The 26398-nt window shown below is 40.0% G+C and overlaps 1 protein-coding gene across 4 annotated transcripts in view; it reads right to left on the reverse strand.

Annotated features, from left to right (window-relative positions):
- LOC114045696 (formin-like protein 2) overlaps window positions 1–26398 on the reverse strand; it is a 371038-nt gene that overhangs the window by 17246 nt on the left and 327394 nt on the right. For all 4 annotated transcript variants that reach the window (XM_027865802.1, XM_027865804.1, XM_027865803.1 and 1 more), the window contains exons 11-21: window positions 24297–24407; window positions 22078–22227; window positions 17763–17864; window positions 15752–16070; window positions 13281–13472; window positions 7750–7874; window positions 6765–6967; window positions 4168–4402; window positions 2838–2906; window positions 2600–2680; window positions 1666–1795 (exon numbers count right to left, since the gene is read on the reverse strand). In XM_027865802.1, coding sequence (XP_027721603.1) covers window positions 1666–1795; window positions 2600–2680; window positions 2838–2906; window positions 4168–4402; window positions 6765–6967; window positions 7750–7874; window positions 13281–13472; window positions 15752–16070; window positions 17763–17864; window positions 22078–22227; window positions 24297–24407 — 1717 coding nt within the window. The remainder of the gene's footprint in view (window positions 1–1665; window positions 1796–2599; window positions 2681–2837; window positions 2907–4167; window positions 4403–6764; window positions 6968–7749; window positions 7875–13280; window positions 13473–15751; window positions 16071–17762; window positions 17865–22077; window positions 22228–24296; window positions 24408–26398) is intronic.

A 26398-nucleotide genomic window follows, 5' to 3' on the forward strand; every position in this document is an offset into this window, starting at 1 on the left:
CAGTCAATAGGCCACACCCGAGAACCTAGAAGGCCACATGTGGCCTTGAGGCCAAAGGTTCCCCCACCCCTGTGCTAGATAAATTGAACTGCTAACCTAAAAGACTTTGTGAAGAGACCTCAGGACAAAAGGCCACATGCATGGAGGAACACCAAGAGAAAAAGGCCACCACTAAGGAGGCAGTCCTAAATAGAGCTCATCTGGGGTGTGGTTCTTAGGGGAAGGAAGGAAAGTAGGTTGCTATGAGCTAACTTTCCATTTTGATCCTTGCTAACTAGGTGGTAATCTCAATTATTTTTTTTTAAGGCAAATGGGATTAAGTGACTTGCCCAGGGTCACACAACTAGTGTTAAGTGTTTGGTCTGAGGCTGGATTTGAACTCAGGTCCTCCTGACTTCAGGGCCGGTGCTCTACCCACTACATCACCTAGCTGCCCCTCAATTACTTTTACAGGCTAATTCTAATCCAGTCAATCTGAAGCTTGAATCTCATGTACTTTTCCATCTAATTAACAGGATATCATTTTTTTCTTTGCTGGTCTTTGAAATTCTCTGGCAAGAAAACCTCTTGGTCAATTCTTTTCCTTGCATTTTAGAATCACAGATCTCGAGCTAACCCTAACCCTAAATGCCTCCTAATCAAACTCTCTCATTTTATAGACAAGGAAACTGAGACCCAGGGAGGTGACTTGCCTAAAGTCACACAGGTAGTGAGCATCAGAGATGAGGTTTGAATCCAGGTCCACTTACTTGAGAATCATTGACTGTTGCACTGAATTGGGCTCTACTCTTTACTACAGCAGCCCTAACCAGGAAACAGTGCTAGGAGTGTGCATTGAAAAGTAAATGATTGGTTGATTCATGGTTCCAGAAGATAAGGGGGCAATCACAGCCCAGAAGTGTAACGAGCCCTTGGAACAGAACACTGAGATTCTGTGAGCTTTACAGACGAGATCTCAGAAGGGTGCCATTTTCATTTCCACATTAGCCCTCTGAAAACATTTTGCTACCAGAGAGTAGACAATACCTGCTCTGATTCTACATCAAGGCAGCACAGTAGCTAGAGCACTAGGCCTGGAGTCAGGAAGATCTGAGTTCAAATGCCACCTCAGACGCTTACTGTGTTACCCTAGACAAGTCACTTAACCTCTGCCTCAGTTTCCTCAATTGCAATATGGGGATTAAAAAATTGTACCTATCAGAAGGATCAAATGAGATACTTTTGATGTGCTTAGCACAGTGCCTAACATATAGTAGGTGCTTAATGAATGCTTGCTCTCTTTCCATCTGACCCTGTGCAAGTCACTTAACTTCTGCCTCAGTTTCCCCAACTGTAAAATGGAGATTAAAAAGAGTACCTATCTCCTAGGGTAGTTAGGAGGATCAAATGAGATAATATTTGTAATCCATATTGCATTACAAATATGTAATGCATATTTGTAAAGCACAGTGCCTGACACTTAGTAGGTGCTTAATAAATGCTTGCTCTCTTCCCCTTCTGAATTTGTCCCTTTGAAAAAAACAATGTACCTGCTGCTTAAGGCTCTGGTTAAATGAGCCCTGGTTAGCCAGTTGTCTGAACAGTGACCAATCACCAGATAGTTCAAGAAGCAACATCACATCATGTCATAATCCGAGGACACAACCAAACAATATCATTTACTACCTGCAGCAGCTTTCTCCACATAGTGAAGTTCATTGTAAAAGAGGGACACTTGATGGTACTTCTCTCTTACAACATTGGATATATAGTGCAACAGGGTTTGCTTTCGGTCTGTCGACTTGGTGTCTAGGAGCTGAAAACCAAAGGGAAGGGTTTTAGGTTCAGGTGTAGGAAATCTGGAAGGTTAAGAACTGCATAGCCCAGCAGGATGAACACCTTCTCAGGTCTTCCCAGATGAGACCTGGCCAGGAGCTCGTAGTTAAGACTACAGATGGAAGCCAAGTATTTTTGAGTAAATGAGTCCATTGGTTTGAACCCACAGGACTTCCCCAGCCAGTGGGTGTTATAACTCAAGGGTGTGATTCTGATCCCCTATGTGTATTTCACACCTCTCTACTTTCTTTGGATGGCACTGATTTTTCTTCCCACTCACCTAGGATAAAAACTGAAATGATCCAAGGTCAGCTTTTTTTCCCCCCAAAATTAACAGCTAGATGACCCTGTTTCAAGCAGATAAGGAGGAAGCAGGTATTGTGCAAGCTTCCTCCATTCAGCTGTGCTCTAGCACCCTTCTGCACTAGTCTGACCATCCCTGGGCCTCCTCGGAGTTGAGAGTGCTAAATACCCGTGACAAGGTGGGGCTAGAGCAAAAACAGGCAGAAGAGGTTCCTGGGGACTAGCACCTCACTCACTTTCAAACTGACATTTCAAAAGACTCACATTGCCTTTAAATGATAAATTCAGTCTATTGCTAGATTCTATTTGCCTGGCATCCAGCCCATGATCCCAATGGAGAATATGCAATATGAAACCTTTCCCAGTCCCACTCATACAGCGCAGGTGACAATGAATAGCACAGTATTCATCATAATGCCCCCTTCAATCTCTGCCACCTGTTTTCCCTTTGAGATTATTTGTTTTCTTTTATTTCACTTACCAGATCTAAACTCTGGAGTTTAAATCCATAAACTGCTCCCCGCTTACTGCTATTCATATAGTTACCAAGAGCCAAGATGATCTGCAAGGTAAATTTTTTAAAAAAAGAGAGAGAGAGAAGCATGTTGGTTCAGTACCCCCAGGCATTCCTATATACAGGCACATTAAAGGATGTGACTGACAGGCAGATTTTTAGATACATAGAAGAAAAAAATAGGGGGAAAAAAACTTTCACTTGCCTCCAGAATTTTCTTGAGTTTTTGGGATGACTTTATTGAGACAGAGGCTGCTATGATTGCATGCAGTTGCTAGATTAACATTAAAGAAGGAGGGAAAAAGAGACATGTTAACATTTCCAAAATTGAACTGGAATCTAAAATTTGACACAGGAAAGCTGAACTTCTGAACAGAGTGATTTCAACCTGCACATTCTGTGTCTGCTGCAGCTATATCATTATATATAAAGACTATTTTAAATCATTTTCTTCAAAACTCAATTTTCTCAAAATACGTAACTATCTGCTGGGAACATTCCCCACAGGTGAGAGTCAATACCATCTAGGAAGCCCTCATCTTCCCAGCTCGCCGTCTCATTGTGCAATAATATTTCTACTTTTAAACTAATGGGGAAGAGAAAGGATGAAAAAAAAAAGGGAGGGGGGAAATGAAGTAAGGTAGGTATGATTATCCTTAAGAGGCAGAGTCATATCGCAGACAGAGATCTGATCTTGGAATCAGTAAGACCTGCGCTCAAACCCTGCCACACAACTAGTTTGACCATAGGAGAGTCACAATCTTTCTGGGCCTCAGCTTCCTCACCTGCGAAATGAGAATAATACTTGTAATAACCATAGCACAGGATTGTTGAGAGTCTCAAATGAAAATGATGTCTATCAAGCCCTTGGCAAACCCCAAAACATTGCATAATTTTCAACTATTATTCTTTTCAACAGAAAGATTCTCCTTGGCAAGCAAGAAGCACTCAATTTTGAATTAGAAAATGGTTTTTGAAAAACAATCTAAAGTTTTTCCTAGTATGCAAGTGGCCTGTCTTTGTTAAATTACTCTATGCTAGACTATCTGAGTTGGCCAAGGAATCAATGACTATAAGTCTAATTAGCCACAAAGAGAATTTAACAAATTCCCACTTTTAAGATAATTTAAGAATTTCAAGTAAAATGCCTATTTCCAAAAGAAATAGGTTTGGTTTTGGTTTTTTGGGGAGATTTTGGTAAATGTGTCCATCATGTTTTCACTCTGGTCAATCTGGACAAGAGACCTGGTTGTTTTGGTGGGTTTGACAATGACTGAAGAGTCCAATTTCCAATTTCTCCTTCTCGTTATTTTTAGAGCTACCTTTGAAGTCTAACGGAGTTATGTGACCACAGCGAAAGGTACCCCACAGGGGAAACTGGCATTATTTTATCATCAATGAGCAATGGAAGCTCGTCAATTGATTTGATTGACTGAATAGGCAAGCAGCATGAGAAAAGTTGTAGTAAACATTTAAGTGTATGTCAGAGGAATTCTATTGTTTAGGGCTGGCACCCAGCCTGTTGCCCCACTTACAGGTGTGAGCATCTGGATACTTTCAGAGAAGTTCCCAATGAAGGCCATGATGGTCATCTTCTGCATGAGCCTTTCAATTTTACTGAACTGCATCATGAACCGATCCTCATCAGACAAGTTCTCCAAAGGCTTCCTTTCCCTCTCATAGAGCCGCAACACTTTCACTTCATTTTCAGTTGGTAGGAACCTCATCAAACACTCCACAAAGTCTACTGGCAAGGTCTTCAAGTCAAATCTGAGAAGACATATGTGAAATGGGTAGTGCTGAAAAAGAATGGGGAAAAAAACCCAACCTTGTCTTTATTCAGTGACCTCTGCTAACTCTGCTAAATGGGTCGGTCTTTTAGCATTTCTGGAGGTCTGAGACTTCTGAACCTCTAAACCACACAAATGCTGGTAGAGATATTGTGGGAACTCAGAATCTTGATGTGGTGCGACTGATTTCAACCAATTCTAATGGATGATCAAGCATTTGTGCACAGCATAGTGGGAAGAATGTAAGACTTGAAAGTCAGAAGAACTAGGTCCAAAGTCTCACCCGAAACCTTACTACTGTGAGGTAATGAGCCAATCCCCTGTCACTACTCTATGCTTCAGTTCTCTCATCTATAAAATGGAGACAATAATGCCCACAGTGCCACCCAGTGGGTGGGTTGCATTGTGAGGAAAGAAATTTGTAAACTAATATATAAATATGTGCTATTGTTAGGAACCCTGCATGAAAACCTGAACCATATGGAAGGTTCTCATTCTCAGCTAATGGGATCATAGATTGAAAGCTGGAAATGGAGGACTTCAGATCACTAAGTCCAACCTACTTATTGTACAAATGTGAAAACTGAGCCTCTGAGAGGTTACATGACCTGCTTAAGGTCACAAAAGCAATAAACAGCAGAGCCAGGATTGAAACCCAGGCCCTCAGATTCCAAATCTATCATTCTTTCTATTAAACCATGATGATAGCTTAATTTTCTTGGGAAGTCAAAGACTCTGCCTACCAATGGCATATTCCAAATGATCTGCAGGGACATGGCATGGCAGGGACTCAGTAAAACAGTAAATCAAATTTATTTTACTATGGTAAAGACATCCAAATAAATTTTTTTTTGAACTGAATTAACTCAGACTAGATATTCTGGTCTAAGAGTCACATATGTCAAATTTCTTAAGGAATTCACCTCGTTGAATATCCAACTCAGCCTCCACACTTCTGTTGGACAAAGAGTGGAGAGATAGGACAATGGAGTTAGTTCTTCTAGGAATTCCCAGATGTTAATGTTTGTAAAAATCAAGGCTATTTACATGATATAAGAACCCTTGGTAAATTCAGTAAAACAGTCTACCAAATCTATTTTACCTTGGTAAAGACATCCAAATAAATAAATTTTTTTTGACTGACTCAACTAAGACTAGATATTCTGGCCTAGGAGTCACACATGTAAAGTTGAAGGAATTCACCTGAATGAATATTCAACTCAGCATTTAATTTTAAATCTGAATTACCCCTGTTTAGAGAAACAATGGAATTATATTTAATAATCACAACACATCCCATTCATGTAATGTTTTTAAAAAAAGAAAGCTTAAATGTCATACACTAGCAAACCAAGTGAAAGTCTAGAATCTTCCTCTTATTTGGCTGCAGGACACTGGATTAGATGACTTCCCAAGGCTCCTTCTAATTCTAAAAGGCTACAATGATACGGCAGCAAGATATTATAATGACATCATATAGTTCAAGTCCTGAGGACTTTGTAATTACACAAAACACTTTCAATAGGTGTCCTATTCCCATATTAAGGTCACCATGACCTTCACATGACTGGTTTGATGTTCTTAATAATCAAGTAAATTAATGTGACACATTCAATGCAATCTAAGGGTGAAAATGAGCCAAGTTTTTTAAGGTCAGTCTAAAATGTGCTGAAAAACAATAGAAAACACATTCCTCTTTTTATGAATTTTCACATATGTCTACATCATATGTGCTTCTAGTATTCAATTAGATCATTCCAAAGATGCCAGGAAGTTCATGTTCAACAAATCTGGCTTAAATTTAGACACTTCGGAAAAAACTGACCATTTCACCATTTTTTTCCCCTAACACATGCAAAGCTTATATTGCATATGTTTGCAGAACCACTGTACCATGCAAACATAAGATAGCAGCTTTATATATTAATATAATAAATATATTAATTAATTTATTGATATATAAACAACATATATCAATATACTATATGTATAATTATACAAATTAACAAAACAATAAATATACATTTATATATTAATATAAAGAGAAAATAATCCAAGAGACATTAATTACCCATTCTAATTTTCTCTAAGGTAATTTTTGTTCCACCTGTTTAGCATTAGGATGTAATACAACTCAGAGTTTACGTTTTCCTTTTAAAGGAAATCTGTTGCTCATAGATACCAAGAACAGATGAGTCTTCTTATCCCTATAGAACCATTTCTGTTTTCTGCCAAGCCATAACTGTTTTATATATATATATATATATTACACATATATATATCTTTTTGCTTCCCCTACACCTACTTGAATATGTTTGTTCAGAAATATGCCCTTAACTTACACATGAATTGCTTTGCATATCTCATCTGCAGTCTTTCCAGCTTTTCTTAAGGTAATGGCAAGATTTTTGGCCCGATTTGCTTCTAGTAATGTTACTTTGTTTGATCCTTTCTGAGTTATCTTCTGTTTGCTTGAAGTAAGATCAATAGCAGGACCTTGGGCTTTTGTCTTGAATATTTCTTCAAATTCATCCACATTTAAATCCTGAAGGAAGAAAAAATTAAATTGGAAAATTGGTTCTATGTTTTTAATTTACTTAGAAAACCCCTGGAGAGTTTTTCAAGTATTAAACATTATGCTTATCAGAGATCTAGGAGTTTCTTCTTAATATTTTGCCTGAGACGAGCTTTGGTTCTTTTCCTAGTTTAAATTGGAACAAGACTTCAATCACAAGTGCATTAAAAGATAGTGACTATCTGCAGGTAACAACTGATTATTTCAAAACACTAATTAAACTGACTTAAGATGGCCATGACCATGAATTTCGATCAACCAAAGTAGTTGGTTCATATTGTGATATTTGGATCCTTACGCATTTGCAGAATGGATAAGGGATGGTTTTCATGTCATCTTAAAATTTATGAGGAACAAGGATTGTGTCATATGTATGTCTGACCCAATATATTTCAGGAACCTAATGAATAATGAATCCTACCACCTAAAAGAACACTGGCTCTAGAGTCCAAGAATTGGGTTACATGGATTAGGATAAATTCTTGCCTCTTTCACTCACCACCTGGGTGACCTTGACCTTTAAGTTGCTTAATCTCATTGAATCTCAATTTCCTCAACTGTAAGATGAAGAGGTTGGACCAAACAGCTTATGAGTTCTCTTCTAGCTCAATATCCATAGTCCTATTTCTCCTCAGTGTAACTGGAAATATGAGCATTAATCACATGCATGGTGAGATTTATCTTGGCTGAGCCAAGCTACCTTTGCTGGTCAGATCAGAAAGCAAAGCTCTACCCACTAAGGGCATCATTACCTCCAGAATTCTTTCATCATCAATTTCATTGAAGACTGTCCCATTGATCTGATTGGGTTTCAGAGCAACCCAATTAAAAACAGGCATGCGGAACTTTGTCTTGATTGGCTTCTTGATTTTCACAGCTAAAGGCATCAGAGGGAACAAAATTAAAATTCTGCAAAAAAACTGGGACCATCTGGAACAATCAAATAACAATCCTTGCAGATGACACTTCATCACTGGAGGAAAATGGGCAAGAGTCATTCAAAATTTTAAATTCTGAAAATAGTATGTGGCCTCTACGGACAAAAACCAGAGGAATTTTTAGTTCAATTTTCAGTTGGTTGATGGACTCTAAAACTGTCTAGGAACTAAAGAGTTGTTAGTTCCCCAAACCAACCCCCCCCCACTCAAGTTAGGCAATTGGATTACTGCATTATATTGTGAATGAATAAATTCAGAATAAAAACAGAACAAATGGCATTTTTTTCCTGTGAGTCCAGAAATTACTGCCAGCATTACTGGACAGCAGAAAATGTGAGTGAGCCCTCTGTGACTGAGCTCTGCCTTGCCAAATGTAAGCTGATTTGTAAGGTTAACTTCCTAAATCTTTGGTTCCAAGGTTCAAGTTTCCAAACTAATCTTTATAGGCTTTCATTAAATATAGATAAAGCTGTCCAAAATGCCAAGGATGTGCACTCAGGAAGAACAAAACCTTCAGCCAAAGCCATAAATTCCTGTGGATGGTTTGCATAATTTGGATTACACTGATGGAAAGATTAGTTTTGTTGCTAAGAACTCAATTCAAGGCAAACTTAGCTCAAACAGACTAAGCCCTATGAAGTACTGAAAAAAATGTTTAAGTAGACAAAAAGCACCAAGTGACCTTTACCTCTCTGGTCCTGGGTTTTCTTCATTGGTAAAATAGGGGCTAAGGTGCCTTCTAACTCAGTAAAAGCCAATGATCCTCAGATATCAAGGAATGAGCTAGGTTTCCAGGAACGGATTCCATACTTTTCTTCCTCTTCTCAAGAGCAAATTTTCAACAGGAGGTCAATTATTTTCCATATGTGATTATAAAATTTTAATAAAAATATTGATTTTCATTTCTTCTCATAAGAAGCAGGGAGGTCAATCCAGAAGAAATCAAATTAGTTTTCCTCAACTGAGGACAGACTAGGTGACCCACCAAAGATCCACTTAGTTAATTAAACAACATGAAGACATTCAGCTACAGTCTTCTCAAGTGAGTCATCTGAAGCACATTTTACTACTGGGAAGTTTCACCATTTGTCATCATTAATAAAGTAGGGATGACAAACTTGAATGTTTCAGGGCAAATAATTCAGTACATAGACATGTGAAGGGGTTTGGTTTTTTTCTTCCTTATTAGTCATTTTCCTTGCTAGTAGCTAAGGGAAAGGGGGAGAAAACATGTTGCCTCTCATTCCTCCAGTGTCACAAAGGCCATATAAACAGCAGGAATGTCATCATATAAATCCATACAAAAGCATGCAGGAACACAGACACAGCCTTTACCAAATCAGGCCTTTATACCACAAAATCTATCACTATCTCCCACTAGTTCTTAGTCCTGTGAACTTCAGTTCTCTTTCTTTAGGGACAGAAGAATTCAGGCCCTGCATGAGGGTGGTATGGTGGTGGCAGGAGGGGAGCAGAGATGGGAATTCTACTCAAGGTCTCCCTTGTCTCTTCTCTGGGGTGTGACATTTTAGCAACCTAAGAAAAGCCTGTCCTCTCCATTCGGGCTTTTCTTGTGCTTCAGTTTCAAAAACAATACTGGTTTTAACCCTATTTCCTCATATCATCAGTGAGGGAAAGTCAGTATTGGCCTTAAGTCTCTTAACCCTCATAGTGGTCCTCCACTTAAGAAGTGGATCTTTATAAACTGTAAAGGAACCACCCTTTTGCTGTGACAGATGCCATTTCCAATAGAACTGACATGGGGGTGGGGATAGAGGCAGGGCTCAGAGACAGTCACCACCCATAAACCCCTGCCCAAGCCAGAGGGAGAAGCTTTGCTGGTTTAACAATTGACAGAGCAACAGAGCAAGGTAGAAGGGTAAGAATAAGCCTATAGTTTGGTGGGTCAGCATATCTTGGCACTGCTATTAAGTCTTTTCCTATGCTAAAAGTGTGTGACTCTCCCAGACATCAGAGGCCTGGAAATTCAGGGATTCAAGATAGTTACACCTAACTAAGAACACTTCCTTTTCTCATGAGAAAGAGAGTCTGCATACGAAACCAAGACAGAAAGCCCTGAAACAAAACAAAACAAAGCAAAAAAAAAAGAAAAGAAAAAGAAAAATCTTATCTACCAATTCAGCTAAAGAAGTCTGGGGCAAAACTGTAGAGAAACAGTAAGCCAACATCAGGACTCTCCTCAAACACAACGTCAGAATGTAATGAGTCTGTCCTTAAAATAACATGGAGTGAAAAGATGTCAAGGCACAGAGCAACTGACAGGAAGACGTGGGTAAATACTTAAAAACACTTAGTGAGAAGGAACCTACAGAAAAGCTTGATTGGCCCATCTTTTGTGGAAGCAGAGGACAAAGGAAATAAAACAAAAATTAGACATGGTTAGAGTCATCCAGTTCATCAGTTCATGCACTCTTAGTACTGTACACCATGCTCATCCTGACCCAGCACTTCACAACTAAATGCTGAGTGAGACAAAATCTTTACAGGCCTGCATCAAAGCATTTTTTACCTTTTCTTTAGTAGACCCTTATTAGAAAACAAACAGACCAAACACTTAATTGTATTTCACAGCAAGAACCCCCAACAGCTATAAAACTATGAAAACACAGTTGGGGGTGGGGGGGATGGATGATATCCAATCCCATAGGATATGAATAGTCTTTTGTTTTTAAACAAAGAATTCATATGAACTGAGGCCCACTTTTTACATAAGACCCACACAGTACATTCATATATACATGAACAGAGATGTTTAACTTTATAACTTTATAACCAACTGGAGAGCTCCGGACTGTACGGCTTATCTAGACCAGGACATTAATGTAGCCCCCATGCAGATGCCTCAGCCTGGGAGAAAAAGCCAGATATGTTTGGTAGGTGATGCCCAAAAGCCACTGGAATCTTCTTGTCCCCTCAAAGATTCACAGATCTGTGGAGTGAGTCTTCCACTTAGGCATGAGTAGTAGTAGTATTGTATCTGTAAATGCAAATAAATACTCCACACATGGGCTTTTAACAGAAGCTTCTTCCAACCCAACCCCCCCTTTATCTAAAAGGAAAACACTCTACTGCTGCTACATATGTGGGTATGGCCTGCCGCTGCCTGTGCTGTCAAAGTCCTAATGAATTCTGAGCTGCCACCAAACTCATGATGGGCACAGGTCTGTGCCAAACTGTCCAATCTCTCTGCCTCTCATCATTAAGGAAATACATTCTGATAAACCTCCAAGACACATGGAGAAGAATGGTTAATGAAAATGCCAGCCACACATATTGCAAATCTAATAAGATGACATCAGTGCTAATGGACACTATTACCCACCAGGTCATTGGGTGTGGGCACTCAGGAGTTAACCAATTCCTTAAGCAATCTCCCAATTCCACAAGCTAGTGACCCATCATTTGGAGGCCCTGCTACCGGTTGACATCCTTCTAAATGACAACTGGCATACAGGAAAGAAGATTAATGGCAGCAGCTTTGAAAATAGCTGTGCCTAGACATGAAAACAGCTGAGGCAGAATTAAACTCATAAGGGGCTTTTGCACCCCATGGCAGTATCAAGCAAAACAAGACTACTGGTTTAAATTTTTTAAATCATGGGAAGATCAGAGATAACTTAAAAAAGTCAATTTGCTGAGCCAACGGTCAACCGGAAGGTGATTCTACATCTGACCCTCCCTGCAACCAAGTTCATTTGTTCTATCACTGCAGGGCTGAATGATAATGTTAGGACAAACTCAGGAGGAGACAGAGGTGAATGTCAGCCCATATGGTACCACATCACACTCTACCAGCCAGAAGAGATGCAGAGCCAAATCAGCAATTCAACAACAGATGTATCTCACAACTTGGGTGCTCTTTTTATAATGCTGTAATGGAAAGCCTAATTAGGAGGCTCAGGTATGCATGAGGGGTTATAGTATTTCACTTGTGATCACTAAGACAGGTCTGTCAGCTAAATGGATTCCAGGGGGTTGGTTTTGGTGGAGGTTTTTGCGGTTGTCATTCTTAAAAAACATTTCATCATCCACCAGTTCCATGATGAATCCAGCCTTTTCTTTTTCAGAAGAAAGAAAAATTCTAGGAGAAAGTGGTAGATTGGAAGAACATGAAGAGGAGAAATAAGTCATGCATTTCTTCTGAATGTTTTGGGGAAGGTCCTCCACCTGCCCTTTTAATAAGAGCTACATAAATGGAAGGGTAAAACCTAATAGTACTAGTTTGATGATAACAAATTTGTGCTACCAAAAGGGATAAGCTAAGCAGTCCTAATGGCCTCCTGGTGACATGGCTAAGCACTTTTCAAGGGATTAGGAGTCTGAACATACACTGTTATATGCATGGCTTATCTGGGATACTGTTGCCTTGTGGGCTTTGGCCAGGAAATTCTGAGATGGAAACTACTGTAGTGAAGTTTCATTGTCCAGAAAAAGCCCAACAGGTGCAGATGGGCCAGCCGGGGAAAGCCCCACCATAGCCAGGGGAGAGAGTCCTACTTGTCAGAATAACCTCCAACCTCTTGAAACTGATCTGGTTGGGAAACACTTTTTTATTCTACACATCAGGTGAGGCTCAGAGCAACTCTGAACACCCAGAGGTGCGTGCACCTGTGAAAAGCACGTTGACTGGTAAAAGAGATTCCATTTCCTAAAGAAAAAGTCCTGTGATTCAAAATTAAGGATTTATATTTCAAGGCTTAAGATAGAATTTACTTTTTTAAAATTGTCTCCTGGTAAATCTATGTGCAACATGAATTCTTCTAAGGCAGCTGAAGGAGCTGAGAAAGGCTGCTGTTGGCAATCCATGAGACCAAACTCTAATGCACTTAAATAAACTAATGTGATGCCTACGGGCCTACAATACACAATTACTGTGAGGAAAGCAGCATTCTCCATTTTACAGACAAGATACTCACTGTCCTTGATAAAACTAGCTGGAAGATCTTTCTTCTCTGAAAGCACAGGGCTTTGCAGGAAGTAACCACTCAAAAAAAATATTTTCTGTGTGAATGAACAAAAGTGTATTCACCTCTGAACCTGGACATCATCCCCTTCCATTGGCTTTGGCCATAGCAGTGGGGGAGGACTTGAACAACATCTGAAAAGCAGACTTACGGGAGTTCAAGGACCACCTAGAAAACAACTTTGGCCCTAGGGAGAGAGTGTCACTTGGGAATGGACAAAATAATGGCTAATGACTGATTCTAAAAGCAGGCATTTTCATTCCAAGCCATATACTACCAAGGTTCCTTCCAATACAACTCCCATCCTTTGGGAGAACATCAGAAAAAAAAGTAAAGGTATCCTCCTCTACACAATCTTACCTGCTAATCCTGAGTTGAAAACCACTGTGGGGGAAGCTGTGCCAGGCAATGGGGGTGCCGATGGAGGAGGTGGGGGTGGTAGAGGAGCTGGTGGAGCATCAGCAGCTGGTCCTGGGAGAGGAGGTGGTGGAGGCGGAGGTGGGGGCGGAGGAGGGGGTGGGGGCACAGGTGCTGTCACCGGGCCATTTTGAACTAGCAGGGGGAAAGAAGAAACAATTTACTTGAGAAGGTGGCAAAGAGATGGGAAGGTTTACTCTTCAGGATCTTCTCTCAGCATGGCTGAAAACAAATATCTAAGGCAGGAAGTTCTTAATCTTTTTGTATCAAGATCCCCTTTGGCAGTCTGGTGAAGACTATGAACCCCTCTCAGAAGAATTTTTTAAACAATCAAAGGAAATGCAAAATTTTCAGTTAAAGGTTAGGGAAATAAAAATATAATTGTTTTCCCCAAGTTCTCAGGTCCCCTGAAAGCTATCCATGAACCTCAGGTTAAGACAGCTGATCCAAGGAAGATAGCAAGTTTCCAACGGATTCTCACTGTATTCAAACTTCTAAAGTCAAAAAGTAACAAGAAAAGATGAATTAGAAAAGCATTTTAAAGGCCTCAAATGTAAAAGGCAAGGAATATGTCCCATATGTGGTGTGACTATAAAGCAATTAGATGGTTAATTTATCTTTAACGCACTCTGTCACTTTCAGGACAATTTAAGCCAAAATCTTATACTTCTTTCTGATGTACAAATAACTCTGAGTTCTTAGGGGCCATGATGTCTGAGTGTAAACTGACAAAACCTAAAAGCAGGAAAAGTTTCAGAGTGGGCTCCATGGTACTGGTTTGTCTGCTTTCCAAGGATCAGCCAGGCTAAATTCAGAGAGGCACATTCCCTGGTCATAACAAAGTGAGTTGCTCTGTCCAAAGCAGCTCGTTACCATCAACTGTCTATTAGGGCACGGAGGGGGTTAGGGTCTACATTGACAAAAAGCATCCCCACAGCAATGAAGCTTTGAATAGGTATACCAGAATTTATATATACAAATGAGTACCCAATGAAGAGGTCTACATACTTACTGCAATGATACAGCCATTGTTTCACTCTCCCCCCCCCCCAAAAAAATCCTGGAAACTTCCTCTTGGAAGTTGCCCAAGAATCAGTTTAAAATTCCCCCACCTCCACACATTCTCTTGTTACTTTGTAATATTAGCTAACATTTACATAGGTTTTCAAAACACTCCAAATATTATCTCTTTTGACTCTCAACAACCCTGGGAGTTGGTGCTACCGTTATTCCTATTTTGCAGATGAAACTGAGGCTGAAAGCAGTTAAGGGTCACACTACTATTAAGTGTCTGGGGTGTGATTTGAACTCAGGTTTATCCTGACTCTAAGTTTAGCGCTTTTACCCACAAGACTGCCCAGATGCCTCATTTCTGACATAAAATCATATAGCCTACCTTAAGTATTCATGTTATTTACTAGACTTGATTTTGAATTACTCTTGGTTATTATAAAAATTAAAAAAAAAATCAAGTACATGATACAAAACCAGCAAGTGTTATCAATGAGGAGGATATTTACAATAACGATAACATTTATATATGCATATATATTTATATAGTGCTTTAAAGTTTACAAAGCACTCTACAACAACCCTGAAGTAGGCAATACAAGTAAGATTAACCTCACTTTATAGAGGAGAAAAGTTCTGGGAAGTTAACCATCTTACCCACAGTCATACAGGCCCTAAGTGGCCAGACTAGGATTCAAATCCAGGTCTTGCTAACTCCCAACCTAGAGCTCTTTCTCCTAGCTACAACACATAGCACATTCTGAATAATTTTAAAAGAAGAAATAAAAAGGTAACTCTTACGAATGGGGTCAATGGTTAGATGATTGTTATTGTTCAGTCATGTCTGTCTCTCTGTGACCCCATTTGGGGTTTTCTTGGCAAAGTTACTTGGATGGTATGCCATTTCCTTCTCTAGCTCATTTTACAGATGAGGAAACTGAGGCAAACAGGGTTACATGACTTGCCCAAGGCCACACAGCTAGTAAGTGTCTGATGCTAGATTTGAACTCAGGAACCTTCCTGACTCCAGGTCCAGTGCTCTATCTACTGTCCTAGTTAGATGGCTAGGATCTGTTAAGTTTCTTATCTTTCTTTTTTTAAAAATCAGTCACATAACTTTACCTTTACCAGCCAAATCTTATATGAGCTGCACAGTGCTCAGGGCACTGTGAACATTCAAATATTGTATAAGATTTTTTTTTTTAATTTAAGGCCTTCTTTACATGAGAAAGCAATAACAAAATACAAACTGAATGAAAAAAAACCGGACTACCTCTTTAAACCTCTGCCCTTTGGAGGCTTGCCAAAGGTCAGACTACAAACTCTCAAGACCATCACAGCTAAGAAGTCAGGCAATGACCTTCCCACTGCTGCTACCAATTTCAGTTCTTAGGGTTTCTTACCTGCTTCTGATGTTGCTGTGGATGGAGGTAGTGGTGGGGGAGGTGGTGGCGATGGTACTGAGGAAGGGGTTCCGGAGACTTGTCCCACATAGGTGTTAGGACTAGCTGTTGCCTCTGCCACTGCAGCCAATGTCCCAGAGGCCACAACTGGAAGAATGGAGATGTCCCCATCCCCTTTCTTCTGGATTTTAATGGTCCCTTGTTTCTCCAGTTCATGAATCTTTTTTTCCAGGGTAGACTGCCTTTGAATGGCTTCTTCTTTTTCTTTGACCATTTTTCTCAATGTGTGAACTTGGGTGTTTGCATCTTTGTAGATTTCCTGCAAAAGAACTCAGTCAAGAACCTATGACAGGAGAACCAGGACTGCTAGCAGCACTGCACTGGAAAACAACTGAGGGTGGCCCCTGCAAAGGAACATTTCTAAAATCTGAAGGTGAAGATATAGATGTCAATATAAATTATGCAGAGCTCTATAAGAAACAAGAAAAGTGCTCATTACTGATATACAATATGCACCATATTTTAATTCAGTGTTCATTTGTATATAATAGCACTTTACACTACAACAGTCAATTGCCAATTAGCCATGGGTGGAAAAGAAGCGAGGCATAGATCATCCAAAAAGAATTTTAAATTTTAAGTTGACTTTGGAACAAATCATATAATTTCCTTTTTCAAGTAGGTAATTGCCTTTCCTAATTGTGCTCTGCATCAGCTAATTATAAAATTAGGTTTAGCTTCCCAAGATTATACCAGGTGAAAAAAGGAAGGAAATGGCCCAAGAAGCATGTTGGAGGGAAGCCAGGTTGGATTCAAAATATACCCAGGGATAATGCACAAAATAGTTCATGAATAACCAGAGGTTGACTGTACTTGGTTTGTTGCATAGATCCTTATAATTTCTCCCTGGCCAAGATTCAGGGCTCACTGTTGCTTATCCTCATTTTCTAGAGGGTGATATGGATAACAAAATAATCCAAAGACTGTATCACCAAGTGATCATTTCTAGAGTCCAGGTTTTAAACAGAAAAGAAAGTTACTACCACTTTAAGCAAATGCAACCCTCCTCCCCAACCTCAGTCCCTTCTTAGCGGGGTCTGAAGAGGGCCTTATATAGACCTTGCTTGCAGGGACTTGCGTATGTGATCTCTTAGCCTAGACCTCCAGCAGACAGTCAAACATTCTTCACACCCTGTCTACTATTAACAACATGGGGATCTCCATGTGAATTAAGTCCATATGTTAAAACTTGGTTTCTATGGTGTGCCAGAAAGTAAACTCACTGGAGTTAACTGCAGGAGATATAAATATATCTAGCAAAGTACCTAGATTTGATAATCATCGCATAAGTCCTCTGTCATTTTATTAACAGTGGTGTATGTAAAGTGCAGGCCATGAACTAGAAGCCTTTGACAACCTTTGACTTTTTATGCTATGCATGGCTCCAAGCACATGGCTGGCACTTCAGAACTACTTAAATCACCACGGAGAACAAAAGCAATGCCAAATAAAATATCTGAGCTTGTTGACAATAAAAGGGATTTATTTTGAATTTTTCGTTAGATGCCACTGAGTCCTGTCTATGTTATGATTTCATTGTTTCCATGGCAGCCAAGAAATCTGGTTTCAAATGGAATTAAAGAAAAGCAATGCAAAGAAACTTAAATCCTAATTTAAAAAAAAGTGGCATCAATCAGATTCATATTGTGTTTATATTTCCAACCAAATGCAATACTGCACACAACTGACTCATGCCATTGCCAGATGAGAAAGGATGGTTAGTGCCAATCCTTTGCTAAGAAAATACTGAACTCTTAGTACCACGTTTCACATATTTGGGTATATCAGCTCTTGCTCTACATGTCCACTTATCTGTATATCATCTCATCCTATAAACACGTTGTATCATTCTATTCTCCTGAAAATTATTTATTCTACATCCAACAGGATGAAAGCTTGAAATCACTCCCTGGAATTTTGCATCTGGGCAAACTGTCATTGTCACACTTACTCGGACAACATCCAACTCCTTGTTTCTCTGCATGAGCTGTTTTTCCAGTTCCACAATCTTGGCCATGGCTTCATTCTCTGTGTCTTGCAGCTTTTCAGACAACTGGAAGAGTTTAAAAAGGAGCTATATCACTATACAACATGGTCAAGACACACAAAGAGTTACCTACTTCTAGGGTTCAGAAAACACTTCTCACTGTTATCCTGCCTTAGTACAGTGATTCTCAAAAAATATGATCAGTACATCATGAGAGTTTTCTAAGTCATCACTGGATTATCACAGACTATTAAGATTTATAGTATGATTATGTCTATTTTTTCTATGGGCAAGAACAATTACTTATGATAATTATAAATAGAAATGAGTTCATGAGTTCGTCAAAAGCAGTCCTCTTTCTATTCATTCTGATGAAGAACAATGACCTATGGGGTTTCCTGCCCCTACCAAAGTATGCCACCTCTCTTTGTAGACTGATTTACAACCTGAAAATTAAGTATGGAAGACACTAATTGGAAACAAATGAAAAAAAAAGTACGTGTGTGTGTGTGTGTGTGTGTGTGTGTGTGTGTGTGTGTGTGTGTGCATTTGAAAGAGAGACACACACAGAGAGACATAGAAGCCAGAGACAGACAGAGAGAAGAATGGGGAGAGGAGGGAGAAAAGGAAGAGGGAGAAAATGAGAATTTACAGTGCTGCTGTTTGGAATGGAGGTCTTTCAGGAAGGAAATACTGAGACTGAATTCATATCCTGAGGAGGATGTGCCAACTAAGTAACTATTATTTAGATATACAGGGAGATGTTACTGACTCAACTACTTGGTTTAAGTACAAGCAATGAAGATGCCGATTTTCAGCTTGCTTTGATGTTCTGTAAGGGTGCAGTGACCAAATACCTGGATTATATTTTCTTGAGGAATCAAGGAGAAGATGGATTATTCCCAGAAGGGGGCAACACTATTCTTTTTAAGGAGGGAAAATGCCTCAAGACAAATAACACGAAAGATACTTCATTTCTTGTCAATAGCTCATATTTACCATGAAAAGGTCTCACAGGGCTTCTAGTTAGGTCTCTATTTTCCCCTAAACTTAAGCAGTCTGAGATAACTTATTCTCCTCCTCCATCTAAAAGGATATTTCCAAAATAAAAAATAAATAAATAAAAGGATATTTCCTTCTCACTTTGAAGCAACCAAAACAGACAAACATACCATCATAGGATCATAGATTTAGAGAGGGAGGGGACCTTAGAGACCATCAATTCCAATCCTCTCATTTTACAGATGAGGAAACTAAAGTACATCAAGGCTGAGTAACCAACCAGACCAGGATCATCCAGCTAATAAGTGTTTAAGAGTGGGATGAAACCAAGTCTTCCTGACTTCGAGTCCAATCTCCAAAATATTACACACAATATAGTGCCATGGATAGCTAGGTGGTACAGTGAATAGAGTGCCAGACCTGGAGTCAAATTCCTGAATTCAAATCTGGCCTCAGACACTTAACAGCTATGTGACCCTAGGCAAGTCCCTTAACACTGTTTGCCGCAGTTTCCTCATCTGTAAAATGAGCTAGAGAAGGAAATGGCAAACCATTCCAGTATCTTTGCCAAGAAAACCCCAAATATGGTGAGGAAGAGTTGAACACAACTGATAATGACTAGATAATGACAGCAAAATATAGTGTCTTATACATCACAAAATGCTTCTTTCACAACAACCCAGTATTACAAGCACTGACCATCCTAATGTGGGATTGGGGGAGAGCTGGGATTTGGACCTGTGATTTCATTGTTATGGAAAATTCATGAAGATTGGCAATTCATAGGTCACTAAGAGTTTTCAAGTTTCCAGATTAACTTGACCAGAGTGACATAATTATTTAATGTCTGAGGTAGGTCTTGAATGTAGGTTTTCCCAATTCCAAGGCTGGCCTTCTACTGACTCACCACCCTTCGACTATCACTTATCCTCATTTTACAAACAAGGAAGCCGAGGCTCAGAGAAGCTGTGAATGCAAAGACTAAACTCGAACTCAGGTCTTTTGACATCAAGTAGAGGACTTCCTTATGCTACATAGGTTCTCAAAATTAAGCCTTGCATTTTAGAGCTCCTACTTTGACTCCTCAGTCTGCCCACATTCAAATGAAAAGCCACCTAGACTTTCTCAAACTGTTTCTGTTTTAGCGCACATGTTCATGCGAGAAGCCACAAGAACTCCAAGTACATTTGTATACAACACTAAATGGTGTTCTGCCCTGCTATGAGGAATTTGTAATTTCTGCACAAATGAGAATTTCTGGTCCAAAAGACAACTATTTATGGCTCAGGTTACCAAGTGATTCCAGCTGTAGCTTCAAATTAACTGAAACAAATAACTTGGAGCCCATTTACATTCTCATCAAGTAAACTTTAGTTAGCAGCAACGTTGCCTTCTGTGAAAACTCTCTGACTCAGAAAGGAGAGATGGTCTGCACTCTTGAACTTCATCATCCCGCCCACTGGACTCTATCATTAGCCCTGAATCTCACACCTCTCCAGTATCCCCTACCCCCGGGGTTCCTCCTTCCCTCTCGTTAGAGAGGATGGAGAATGTTGTGGAGGGCGTCTCCCAGATCCTCCATTTATTGAGGGGGCCATCTTAAAGGGGCAGCAATCTTATCATTTCCCCCTAGGCTACATTCCTGGACTTTATCATGCCCCCTTGCCAGGTTTCCTTTCCCTTTCCCTTCTTTTAGCTTTTTTTTATGTGTTGGTTTTCCCCAGTAGATTGTGAGCTCTCTAAGGAGAGGAACTGTCTTTTACCTTTCTCTGAATCCCAAGCACTTAGCACAGTGCCTGGCACATAGCAATACCTAATAAATGCTTACTGATTGATTGAATCATGAATGGAGACAGGTCAATTTTATCCAAAGAAAAGAAACAAGAGACAGGCCTGTTGATTTCTTTGAAAATTATATCATTGGGGGCAGCTAAGTGGTGCAGTGGATAGAGCACTGGCCCTGGAGTCAGGAGGACCTGAGTTCAAATCTGGCCTCAGACACATAACACTCACTAGCTGTGAGACTCTCTGCAACTCACTTAACCCCAATTGCCTCACCAAAAAAAAAAAAAAAATTTGTATCATTGAACTAAATCCATTTATATCTTAAAACAAGTGCATGGTAGAAATGTGAAGGTATACAGCATGGTACAGATGATCTGTGACGTGCATAGAAATCATGCCTCATAGATATAGAGCTTAAAGGGGCCTCAGAGGTTACTTAATAGAAGGCCTTCGTTTTACAGAAGAGGAATCTGAGTTAAATGACAAGTAGCAGTATCTAGCAGACATGGGATTTGAAGCCAAATCCTTGACTCCAAATCCAGAACTCTTTCTACTACCCCCCCCACCCCATGCAACTCTCTTCATAGACTCTCATGTACAAATTCATGGGACTATTATTTACAATATGCAGGATCAAAGAGCTCATATATAAGTTGCATTTTTTTTTTAGTCTTCTGAGTTCTCTCTACCATCTCCCTCTCCTATAGCTGCCATCAAAAATTAAGATCACAGAATCATAGATCCAGAGCTGGAAAACATCTCAGAGGTGATCTAGTCTAACCTGCATTTTTTATAGATGAGGAAAATGAGGCCCATCAAAGTTAAGTGACTTTACCCATGATACAGAGATACTCTGATATATCAGAGGTGGAATATGAACCCAGATCCTCTGATTCCAAAGCCAAAGCTCTTTCTACTCACTGCGCTACTGTTCTTCCCTAGTCTGACTCAGTCAAAGTAAGTCAATTCAGGATAAGAAAACCTGCCTATTTTGAATGAAATCCCTGGAATGTTTGTTGTTGTTGTTCTTTGTGTCTAATTCTCCATGACCCCATTAGGGGATTTCTTGGCAAAGATTTTGCAGTAGTTTATCATTTCCTTCTCCAGTTCATTTTGCATATGAGGAAACTGAGGCAAACAGAGTTTAGTGACTTGTCCAGGGTCACACAGCTAGTAGGTGTCTGAGGCCAGATTTGAACTCAGGGAGAAGTCTTCCAGTCTCCGGGCCAATCACACTATCCACTACACCACCTCGCTGCCCGTGGCGCTATATAAATGTGTAATATCTGGAATCGACCAGAAAGGTTTTCCATGTTACCCCTCATATGGTTCTTGGCCCCAACTAACTACCCTTCTACTCTTCCTGAATTCTGCATGTTCACTTCCTGGAAGATCAATCTTGTTCCTAGTTTTGTGAACAGTGAAATATGAGTGAGGACTGTTTTTTTGTTGTTGTTGTTTGTTTGTTTTAGGGGAGGTGGGATGTATTTACATGAGAAATGTTTTCTTCCAGTTCTTCAACCCTCTCCAAGGCTGCATTCTTGGTTTCCGCATCTTCCAGCAAAGCTCCCACATCAAATACATTGTCCAGGTAAGCCTGAATCTGCACCTGAAGCTTGTCACTTTCTGTATGTTTCAGCTTCTGAAATTCAAAGCACATGGTCAATTGGAGCAGGCTTGGAAAGAGGAAGCAAACAGTGGCCATCCACCCCACATTTGTTTTGTTGATTTTTTGTTAAAAATGCCCAGTCCTCCTTCAGCCCCTCCATAAGAATTACACGGGGTCATCTCCAAGGCCATGTGGTCATTCCTATAGGGGATATGGCATCTAATAAATCAGTGCCCTTCACCCCAATGTGGAATACGTTTATATAGGTGAAATGAGATTAAAATGAAATATCAAAAACAGCGTTGAAGAGGGGGCAAAAAGACATCAAAAGTGTAACCTGAAATCTAAGGAGATTTTTGTATTGGGCAGGGGTTTCTGGCTGAGTAAAAGGTGGGAGGTTAGATAGCTTGATTCTACAGTGAATTCAGGACTTCTTGATTAACCCCTTGAGTCACAACACGGCACCAACCATTACAGCCCCTCAAAGCATGGTTCCTAGGAAACTGCTACCAAAGTCAACATAACCAAAGGATGCCTCAAGACTACAAAGAGAGCACAAAGAAAGAACCTGACGTTTCTTTCCCATACTCAGTGTAAACTGTTCCCTGATGCCAATGAAGATTAAGTAGAGTAATATATAGAGCACTGGACTTAGAGGCAGAAAGACTCAAATTAGAATCTTGTCCAGACAGCTACCAGCAGTGTGACCCTGGGCAAGTCATTTAACCTTTCTCAGAGTCAGTTTTCTCATCTATAAAATGGGGATAGTCCCAGAATAGTACATCATTCTACCCCAAGGGATCAAAGTCATTAGCTGGAGAGTGAGATAGAAGTCTTAGACTCTAGGAAAATCCATGCTTCTGGTCCACAAAGACCCTCATTTTGTTTCAAAGGGCAAGGGGGACATTAAATTAAAGGAATGGCTACTGCAAGCATTTCTTCCATTTCTTGGGTGTGACTGGATTCTAGTCCTACAAGCTGCAGTTTTAAAAAATGCTGAATTAGCTCCTGGGGATTTTCAAATTTTGATTTCATGTGCGGAAGAATATACTCAACACCAAGGATTAAGATCAATGACCTCTCTAGGGGGTCACCTGCAGACCCTTGCAGCCCTCCATCCCTTTGTTTAGAGACTATGTAATCAGATTAATGAGTGTGTGACCAGCAACCAAGATTTAGACAGTTGCAGATAGATGAGAAATCAAAAAGGAAATGTGAGGTTGGGAGCAGTGCTCTAGACTACTCATAAATAAAAAGTCAATACAACTACTGTTGGGAGCTGATAACACAATGCATTAGGCTTTAAGAGCGGATTCTGCGAAGTTATACCCTGCAGATATCCCAGGGGCATTTAGGCTCACTGTCTCAGCCCATTTGGGAAGTTTCAACCAGACTTTCTAAATCAGATTATGGTGGAATCTGAAGTCTAAAGCAGGACATAGGAACTTCAGGAACAAGGTAGGCACTCTGCAAGGGAGCATGAAGTCATACAGATATGGGACCATGCCTCTTCATACCCCTGCTCCCAGAATGAAAAACTTCTGAAGCAATAACCACCATCTAAAATAAAATGCGTCAGTTCCTGGGTAGGTTTCCCAAGTTGCTTCCAGCTTTATCTGTATGATATAACGATTTGCTATGCACTTGCAGTAGTCATGGTCTTTGACTTTTACTGCCCAGAAGGTGTCCTGGCGTAGCTCAAAGCTTGCACAGTCCAGTAGTCTGGGCTCAGAGCGAGAACAGAGGCTGGACTGCGCCCTCAGAAGCAGCTGCAGCTGCAGCAGCTTAGGGCATGTGTGGGGTTAGCTAACTCTGCTACTAAGAGGCTGCTGCTGGCAAGAGACAGGCTGAGGTCTCAGGAGCTCTGAAAAGAATCCAGTTTTATTGGCAGAGAAGCTCACAGAAGCAGAAGATCACGCAATACCCCGATTTGATCCCTTTAGACAGCATGGCAGCAGTTTGCTGGACCATATTGAGGTCCTGATTGGCTGAATAAGAATTGGAGAGTAATCAAATTCTTTTCACTTTGGAAATATGCTAATTAGAGGTGGTCACATAAATCAAATGCCATAGTACAGCCCTGTGGTCTCAGTAATACTCACATCCAAGTATTCATCCAGGCCTAATTTGGTGAATTCATACTGGAGATGAACTCTGAAATTCATATCTTCAACTGAATGGACTACAATATTAATGAACTGCATAGATGCCACCTGAAAGGAAATGAACTCGAGGTTAGAAGCACTTCAGCATCAGCCCCATCGCGCGCCTTCTCCACCCAATCCTGTGGGGAAGCTTTTCCAAGAAAACAATTTCTCATCTGACAATTTTGCAACCCTATTTTCATTCATTTCTCATCCTTGCCAGTGTGTTATGCTGAGCCCTCTCACCTATCTCCCCCTCTCTAATGAACTCCTAATCACAACTCCATACAAGTACTGATTTTACTCCCAAATTCCCTATGCCCATATACACCTTCTAACCCCAAAACCCTCCCAAGATTAACTAGGTTCCCACCATGGAAAATGAGTAATATAGATCACTCAATTCCATTTTCCTTTTGTAATAGAGAAACATATTTTTACAAAACATAATTAAAGATACCTTGATAACTATTTTTCCCAAGGTTGTTATGTAGTACCTTTCTACCGAGAAAGCTTAAGCCCTTGAGGAGAACTACATTTATTTTCCCTCTAAGAATGATTCCCATCTTCTGGGTTTTATGAATGTTTTCCTTGGTACATATTCTTCCTGTAGAGGTCATCTATCACTTAGTTGTAGCTGCTTATTTCTTTAAGGTACATAAACAGTCTCCACAAGGGTTAATTGTATAGAATACTACAGAGTAACCACAGGCCATAGGAGAATCTAGTCCCCCATCTGCAAAATGAAGGGACTGGACCACAGAAGCCCTAAGATTCCTTCCAGTTCTGATAGTCTGTATTTCTAGGTTATTTATAAAGATTCCATCACTGGTTTGTTGCCCTTTCCATGCTGAACATAGACAAACCAACAGAATCTTACTCTACTCACAGAAATTAGAGCTAAAAGGGAACTTGGAGGTCAGTTAGTCCAAATCTTCCATCTTACAGATGAGAAAAGTGATGAGCAGAGAGGAGGAGCAATTTTATCAAGGCCATAAAGGCCTTGGATAAAAGCCAGGATTTGAACCCAAGTTCCCTGACTTCAAATCCTATGCTCTAGATTGTACATGTACAACCCATATCAGATTGCTTGCCACCTGGGAGGTAAAGGACAGAGTGGAAATGAGGGAGGGTGAAAAAATTTGGAACTCAAAATCTTACAAAAAATGAATGTTGAATACTATCTTTACATGTAATTGAAAAAATAAAATACTATTTACAAATCCTGTACTCTTTCCAGCCTATGCTATTCTAAAGGAAATGATTTTGCATTATACCTTGTAGGAAGAACTTTCTAGTATTGAGGCTATTTAACTAAATCTCATCACCTAGGCCTATTCCTGGAAATTTTAAAGGTTTGGGACTTTTTGATTGTTCTGTGAAAGTGCTCCTCCTCCTTCTTTTTTATAAGCAGGTTTAAATCACCTGTTGAGGACCCTTCTCTTCAGTCCTCTGATGAGGGCAACTGGGGAAAAGAAGAATCCAGCTGCATTTCACAAGCACTCTTGACTTTTCTTTACTAAGACTCAGGCTGCTTCTCTTCTAAAGTGATTTGTTACATACCATTTTAAATAACATGTAGCTCTTGTTAAGACCAGATGGTGGTAGCAGGATTTCAAACGTTCACCTATTTGCTATTAACCATGTACTGCTCAGCGCAACAGAGCTGCCATATTTTTAATAAGCTCAATGACAAAAGGAAGCAACCCCACTAAAGAGCAGGATGAGAAACATAAATTCATTTGTGAGTGAAGGTGCAAGCATGTCCTTGGAGATATATATTTCATAGTTTTATGTTAGGAGCTTTCATTCAAACAATGCCTGCATATGCACACAATGGAAAGGATGAACACTTTTCTTTCAGCAAGTGAAATAGGCAGATGACTGACATGTGGATGTTTAAACATTTCTAATACAATTAACAATTTTGGTCCAATTAGGAAGGCTCAAAGGAATTTCTGAATTGGACTATGGTCCCAAACTACTGGGGGGAAATCCAGAATGTGGACTCTGTACCTTTTTAGAAACCATTGCTAATGTAAAAATTCACTGAAAAATAT

The sequence above is a fragment of the Vombatus ursinus genome, unplaced genomic scaffold (assembly GCF_900497805.2).
Source record: "Vombatus ursinus unplaced genomic scaffold, bare-nosed wombat genome assembly UNPS02014779.1, whole genome shotgun sequence".
In the NCBI taxonomy this organism is placed as follows: Eukaryota; Metazoa; Chordata; class Mammalia; order Diprotodontia; family Vombatidae; genus Vombatus; species Vombatus ursinus.